Source organism: Eriocheir sinensis, chromosome 15 (genome assembly GCF_024679095.1).
Source record: "Eriocheir sinensis breed Jianghai 21 chromosome 15, ASM2467909v1, whole genome shotgun sequence".
In the NCBI taxonomy this organism is placed as follows: Eukaryota; Metazoa; Arthropoda; class Malacostraca; order Decapoda; family Varunidae; genus Eriocheir; species Eriocheir sinensis.
This window is the reverse complement of record NC_066523.1, coordinates 20,740,180-20,748,177: the sequence shown is the minus strand read 5'-3', so window position 1 is coordinate 20,748,177 and position 7,998 is coordinate 20,740,180. Positions and strand designations below refer to the sequence as shown.

Genomic DNA, 7,998 nt, shown 5'->3' with positions numbered 1-7,998 from the left:
TTGACCTTGAGTGCGTCTGTAATGCCCCGCCACTCCATGGCCTCCGCGACGAGACGCGAGGAAATCCCGAAGGTCATGATACGTCGGCGTGAAAGTAAAGTCACTCAGAGAGGAAACAAGCTAACGGAACGTGCCATTGTCGGCGTATGGGAAAAGAAAATAATGAGAATTCCATGCTTCTGAATGACGAGCGACGCGGCAGTGTGGCTCAGTCCACTATCAGACTAGCAGCCGCATGTAATCTTGTAAGATCATGCAATCTTGTTGCCTCAGATGATGGGACATTGAGCTGCCGTCGTTTCTGTTTGCTGACATTCCATCTGAAAAAAAAATCATAATGCTGATATATATCCTTTAACATAGCTCCTATTGTTTAAACCACTCCATCGAGTTGAATCAATAAAACATTTACACGTCGGGTTTCTAATAATAGCCCTGTGAAGAGTATTTCTTGTAATACAGCCTTGTTAACATTTATACATTTTAACACTGTAGTTAATCAGCAATTACTCGATTATTTTATCATTAATGCCTGCATTTATTCAACAGTTCATTCATTTAGCTAACGTTCTCATCATTTGGATAAGATACATAGAATAGATGCAATGTCCAACACGGTGAGGGCGAGGCCCCCAGGCACCACTGAGCCTTCGATTTCCACAGTGGTGACGGGCAGCACTGATGGCATCGGGAAGGAGTACGCCAAGGAGCTGGCCAAGAGGGGCATGAACGTGGTCTTCGTGTCACGAACTCTCGACAAGCTGAAGAAGGTCTCAGCTGAAATTGGTAAATAAATGTCAATAGTTTTGCTTAAAAGTTATTTTACGGTGATCGTCATAACACGCTTACAAGCCCAAATTATATATGCTGTTTGTGTGGAACTGCTCCACACAAACATTTTCTCAATTATCTGCTTAAGTTGCTCCATTCAGTCCGTCATGACCAAAAGGAGTCACTTGCCCCCATGTGAGGCGCCTGGTACTCCAAGCTTATATTGTGCAAGATCTTGGTACTGTGTGTTGCAGCCCAGGAGTTCGGCGTGGAGACGGAGATTGTGCAGGCAGACTTTTCGGATGGCCGTCCCATCTATGAAAACATCGCCAAACACTTACAAGACAAAGAGATTGGGGTTTTAGGTAAGTCTTGGCGCACTGCTTTCACTCCCTAAATTCACCACAAACCGCTGTTACCACATGTAATCTACGTGTCCAGTACCACGGAATCATTCACAATTAAAGACTGTCAAAACTATATGTTTTCGAATGTGTTTATTCACCCCCAACGGACATGTAACACATGGAAGTTATTTGTAGTCTTGTTTATAGCCAACAAGGAATGCCTCTCTCTCCTGGCACAGTGAACAACGTCGGGGTGTTGCTGCCTCAACCTATGCCGTTCGGAGACGCCTCCGACAAAGACTTGTGGGCTCATGTCAACGTCAACGTGGCCTCAGTGCCGGCCATGACCAAGTTGGTGCTGCCGGGCATGTTGAGGCGGGGCCGCGGGGCCATAGTCAACGTGTCTTCCCTCTCCAACATCTGCCCCGTCCCGCTTATTGGCATCTACGCCGCCACCAAGGTGTGTGTGTGTGTGTGTGTGTGTGTGTGTGTGTGTGTGTGTGTGTCCTCCTTTCCAGAATATCAAGTTGGACAGGATAAGTTAGGTAAAAATATATACAGAAGAAAAAAAGAAGAGCCACCAGAGTTCACAGCCGTTCCTCATCGCGCGTGCCCGCCACACCTTCATCCAAACGAAATCAGAAATATCCGTTTCCATGATCTCCTTTCGTTAAGCTCACACCACAACGCAAGTCAACATTCCAGTATAAAATACTACCACAAAGTGTCTTGGGTCAATGTTTTCAATATACTTCATCAACATCTGTGCAGGAATTCCAAACATTGCAACCCTTTCATACAACAGCCACTGCAAAATGTCCACTCTCCCTAATGCTGGGATCACACATCTGCGATTTCGCTCTGCGACGATTGGCGATTTTGAAAATGCACGAAATCGTGGGAGCATCGCCATTGTCTCTGCGAGTTTGCCTCTGTTTCAACTCGCAGCAACATGGCGAGGGAGGGTCGCTCGCCTATACGCACACGAGGGCGACAGGCGAGGGGACGTCGAGGTGAAACCACCACACATTATATATATATATATATATATATATATCTATATATATATATATATATATATATATATATATATATATATATATATATATATACACACACACACACACACACTAACCAGAAATTAATCTTGGCACCCTGCATATCCCGACCCTCTAACGCTACGGTTATTATTTCGGCTGATCAACCTTATAGGTTTTCAATATGGTAAAATAATCCCCACCTAGCAACGCCAGTTCCTTGTGTCGATTCAGATTTGATAGTCGGTTAGTAACGAACACCCAGTGCTTCAAGTAAGAAGTAGCCCGTGCTACCCTCCCTTGCTGTCGCTGATATTGCTTTATTGTTTCTTGCTTCTAATTTAGCAGTTCTTAACCTGGGGGTCGTGATCTCCTGGGAACAAGGTAAGTTGTTTTGAGGAATATTGGATTTTATTCGTATGGTGTAAGGTTTTCTGCATGTTATACCGTATCTACAACTTCTGTAATAAATTGTAAATGGAAAGAGTTTTACAGTCTGTAATTACTTCCTTACAAGCTAATGAAGTAGTCAAGAGAAATACATTATAATTTTACTGTGTACTCTAGCTAATAATTTTACTGTGTGCACTAGCTTATAATTTTGCATTTTGTTAAACCAGGCTATTATTTTGCATTTACGAATACTATTCTATTATTTTGTATTCATGAACACTAACCTATTATTTAGCAGTTAGGAATACTATTCTATTATTTTGCATTTATGAACACTAGGGTATTATTTTGCATTTAGGAATACTATTCTATTATTTTCAATTCATGAGCACTAAGCTATTATTTAGCAGTTAGGAATAATATGCTATTATTATAAATTTATGAAAACTAGGCTATTATTTTGCAGGCGGGCAGGGAAGCGGCGTGTGGCAGGACATTGAGTGCAAGCGAGTGGTACGGTTTTTCACACCCTCCCGCTCGCTCGGTGCCATTTCCCTTTCCGAAGCAGCTTCGCTGCCATACGCACGATGTACAGTCGCTCACATTATACGCACGCATACACCGCGACCCCTTGCATTTGACGAGGGTATGCGAGCGCATACTGCGATGGTCTCTCGCTTAGCCGTGCAAATAATCGTGCGATTTGGCCAATATCGCAGACTTCTGCGAACTTTTTTAACATTTCAAAATGTTCGCGCGACGGGCCGGCACCCACAAGTCGTTTGAACTTTACCGCGCGACTATTGCGACTAATCGCAGGGACGTCGCTACGATGTCGAGCGTATATGCCGATTTCGGAAATTTTCAAAATCGCCAACCGTCGCAGAGCGAAATCGCGGATATGTGATCCCAGCATTATAACTTTTTGCTGAAGTCCTGCACTTTGGTCAGGTTAACTGTTATGCAGCTTTCTTACAGGACACGGGAATCTACACTTCATTTTATTGGTTATATATAATCCTTTTTCAGACGGCCATGATCTTCCTTAATTACATTGTTAGAAAATAAGTATGGTTACCCAAAAGAGCAAAATGTTAATAATAAAGTAGCAGTAAGAAAATTAATATTCCACAGGCATTCGTCGACTACTTCTCCCGGTCGCTGGAGCATGAATACCGCGGCTCAGGCATCACCGTGCAGACCGTCATGCCCGGCTATGTCTCCACCAACATGACCAGCTACAGCGACCTCGTCCATAAACCCGGTGAGTCTTGCAAAAAGAGTCCTTTTTACATATGAATTTGGGACACCAAAATATGCGTTTGCTTATACCGTGATAATGATACTGTAATTTACATCTTCAGTCTGGTGTGTAGGTTATACGGTTTATCCTGATGATGAGTGGTTTTGAAGGCATTGGCTTCTCTGTAGCTATAGGTGTGTGTGTGTGTGTGTGTGTGTGTGTGTGTGTGTGTGTGTGTGTGTGTGTGTTCTTTTTGGTAACCATATTTTTACTTTTTTTATACGATTTTGATGTTACTCTCCCAGAAATCTACTTCATATGGTCAATAATCTCTCAAGTACAAATTGTCATGCATACTTTTCCTCGTAATTTCGTTGTTATTGATAGTAATATGGTTGTGTGATGGTGTGGTGAAATTAATGAGCTTACAGAACTTTACATTGAAATTGGAAAGTAGAAGCACGGAACAGAAATTAATGGTAACGGTTGACAGGCCAATGTCCTTTAGTGAAATGATTCAGGCTGCTGCTGTTGGTGATCTATAAGATAGATTTATAGATGTAAATCCGCTTACATACATACATACATACATTTTAGCTTCACGTTTGTAACACGCATTTCTTCAGGCGTGTTCATCCCCAACGCGTCAACATTCGCTGCCAGCACCGCACACACCCTGGGCTACGCACGCAGAACTACAGGTTATTGGGTTCACGGCATCCAGGTGGGTGTGAAAGATGGATGAAAGTTAGAGCACCAAGAGTTATGCTGAATAATTGTACAACACTGCATTATTTTAAAGTTACACAGGGAAGTACTCTATACACACGCAACTTATAATACTCCTCTAATTTCCCTTTTTCCTTTCCCTCTCAGGCTCACCTTCTCGAGAACTTCATGAATTCGGAGCTTTGCATGTATATAATGTACCACTGGCATATGATGCAGATCCGTTCCGTGAAGAAGAATCAGGATTAGCGATGAAGTGAATGTCAAGTGGAAGTACGCAGACGTAATTTTGTTATTGTGTGCTTACTACCTCTGAAGCAGGTGATTCGTATGCCTGTAATTTTACAATCCACCTGTCATAATGTGAATAAAAGTGAAACTCAGAAACTTATCAACGTTCTAATGTTCGATCAACCAGTTCAGTTTTTATTTTCCATTTTGCTGTTGCTGATCTACACCCAGTGGCTACTTCAAGGTCTTAACCTCAGGCCTTAATTGTGTAGCCTACTGGGCTACGGTATGAGAGGGGACACGGTCTGTTGTGTTGGGCTGGTGGGGATGCTGGGACATTATGAAAGAATGCATTATTTAAAGGATAGATCCCTTTAAGGCAGCATAGTCATTCAGAGTATAATGAAATGATCTAATCACCAGACTAGATACACAACGACTTGAAGACCAGTTAGGTAAATTTGTTCGTGATTATACTGGACATCACTTAATGATCCTTTGTTATTTGCTTAAGGAGCTAAACCTAGCTTACATATGTTGCCTATGATCAAGCAAGATTTAAGGGGAGAGTCCGGTTTGGAGACCCCAAAAATATAAAAAAAATGACTTTGTGAAAAAAATATATTTGGTAGGTATACATTTTGGCAACTATCTCGCAGATTGAAGATGATAAAAAAAACTCATAGTAAACCTGAAAAAAGCTTCCTAGTGTGTTTTAACGGGATCGCGATCCATCAATAAACTTTATCAGCCCATATCTCAAAACATAAGTTATTCCCCTTCTAACGTTAACCTTGGAGCCAGTTTTAGCTTGATTTCAATGAAACAAAGACTAAAAGGCAGAGGAATACTTTCTCTTCAAATCATCGTCGCTGTTTTTTTTATATATGTCTGGTTTAATTTTATATTAATATTTTTTTGGTCAAAAAAAGGCAAAAAAAAAACAAAAAAAAATCATAAAACAAATTCAAAAGCTGAAATGAAAAATCTAACGACGAAGAAACATTTCATATTATAACGTCTCTAAGTCACAGAAAAATGAAGGTTGTGGGGCCAATAATAACGACGGAGATTCGCTTTTAAATTTTCGTTGTAGTTGTAGTTGGAGGGGGGGGGAGGGGGACAAGAATGGGGGTCAATGTCTAATGTTGATGTAAATGATGCCAATACTTCACAACATAAAAATCAGAGCGATTCATGCATATTTACCGGAGATATGGCACCCCCGATCTAAACCGGACTCTCCCCTTAACTCTTAGCTTCTGAGAAGTAGGATGAATCTACTCACCTGCTGTAGAGCAAGTATTGTCACATCGCACATCCCGAGGTCAGCCTTCAGCAGGTGTGTGGCAGCCCCGCCGAGGAAGGCACGAAGTTGACGCGTCCAGCCGCACACATTTCGTTCTGCATGTTTTGAACTTCTTGGATATATTGGCAGCAAATTGACCTTCCCCTAGGTGTATTTTTTTTACAGCATAGTGTGTGTGTGTGTGTGTGTGTGTGTGTGTGTGTGTGTGTGTGTGTGTGTGTGTGTGTGTGTGTGTGTTAGTATCGTTCCAGCCTGTCTTTTACAACTTCTTTTCCTGTCCTCTTGATCTAATAATAATAATAATAATAATAATAAACGGTTTATTTCATGAAGTACCAGGCAGCCCTAGAGCTGAAAATATACATCAATGGAAGATGAAATGAAATGAATGAGACAAATGAACAAAGTAGTATGATCGAAAATAAAAAGGAAAATAGAAATAACAATAATAGCAATAATCATAGTAAAGATAATAATAATAATCACGATAATAATCACGATAATAATAATGATAATAATAATAGTAATCATAATAATAATAATAATAATCATAATAACAACAACAATAAGTCCTAATGAAAAATATTTACAAAACATACAAATTGTGCTGCTCTTAATTTGCATTGTTGATATATTTGACCATCACGGGCACTGCGCTGTTCTTATAGCGGTCAGTCCGTGCCCGTATCGGGGCAATAATGTTGTGGTGTCGCACTGATTGCTGAGGGCGGTTCACTGCGGGTGGGAGGATGTGTCTGTGTCTGGGCTGGTTGAGAAGCTTGGTTGCGAACCGGTGTAGTAGGGTCTCGTGACGGTGTTGTAGGCTGGTGAGATGGAGGGAGTCGAGGGCGTCCTGATAGCTGGTGTAGTGAGGGCCCAGGATGATTTTGCAGGCTCGCTTCTGGACTCGTTCAAGCTGGCGGCGCTGCGTGATGTTGATGGAGGAAGACCACGCTGGGGACGCGTATGTCAGTTTGGGGAGGATGAACGAGGAGTACACTCGCCAGCGCACACTCAGGGGCCCCAGCGTTTTGAGTCTCCTCAGCAGGTACAGTTTATAGGTGGCAGATCTGGTGAGCTGGGAGACGTGCTCCTTCCATGTGAGTTTGTTGTCCAGGGTGACTCAAGTAGTTTTGCTGATGTAACTACCCGGAGGGAGTGTCGTTGATGGACACCACAGGGGGGCAACAGGGGCTGAGGAGGTGTTGATGTGTAGGAGTGTAGTTTTGGTGTCGTTGATGGTGACCATGTTTTGTGTTGTCCATGTGTGTAGGTTGTGTAGTGTTTCCTGGAGGTGGGAATAATCTGGGTTGCTGTTGTCAACTGTTACTCCCACTGTGGTGTCGTCCACGTACTTCCAGCGGTGGGGTGTGTGGGTCAGGGCGTCATTAATTAGGATAAGGAAGCACAAAGGGCCCATTTTGGACCCCTGAGGTACCCCAAGTAAGGTGTAGAGGAGGAGGCCACTCCTGAAATCTCACCCCCGGTTTACGCTGGTGCAGGAAATCAGCCAGCCAGGAGACCAGGTTAGGGTGACGCCCTCGGTTGATTGCTGTGTTGATGACGGTGGTGTGGGGAACTAGGTCAAAGCCTTTCGGAAATCAATAAAAGCGAGAGAAACTGATGTTTTGCGTTTTTCAAGATTTCTGTAGGCAAAGTCCAGGAGATTAATTAGGCAGTGTGTGGTGGAGGTTGACTTGATATTGCCGTACTGTTGTGGGTCTATGAGGGGAGCAAGATGAGTGTAAGTCCACTTGAAAATGAAGGCTTCACACAGGAGGCTGGGAATGGGGGTGATAGAAATAGGCCTCAAGTAACTCGGTGATTGAGGGGTGGTGGTCTTGGGAATCGGAGTGACATATGCTGTTTTCCAGTCAGCAGGACACTGACTTTGACGGAAGGAAGCGTTAAAAATAGAGGCGAGGGGGGTGGCCAGCT

At 42.8% G+C, this 7,998-nt stretch overlaps 1 protein-coding gene across 1 annotated transcript in view; it reads left to right on the top strand.

Annotated features, from left to right (window-relative positions):
• The window catches only part of LOC126999029 (inactive hydroxysteroid dehydrogenase-like protein 1), a 5,770-nt gene extending 833 nt beyond the window's left edge, over positions 1-4,937 (top strand). The window contains exons 2-7 of the mRNA XM_050861357.1: positions 664-786; positions 1,026-1,136; positions 1,358-1,578; positions 3,683-3,812; positions 4,418-4,515; positions 4,668-4,937. Coding sequence (XP_050717314.1) covers positions 664-786; positions 1,026-1,136; positions 1,358-1,578; positions 3,683-3,812; positions 4,418-4,515; positions 4,668-4,769 — 785 coding nt within the window. The 3' untranslated portion in view covers positions 4,770-4,937. The remainder of the gene's footprint in view (positions 1-663; positions 787-1,025; positions 1,137-1,357; positions 1,579-3,682; positions 3,813-4,417; positions 4,516-4,667) is intronic.
• Positions 4,938-7,998: the final 3,061 nt, after the last annotated feature.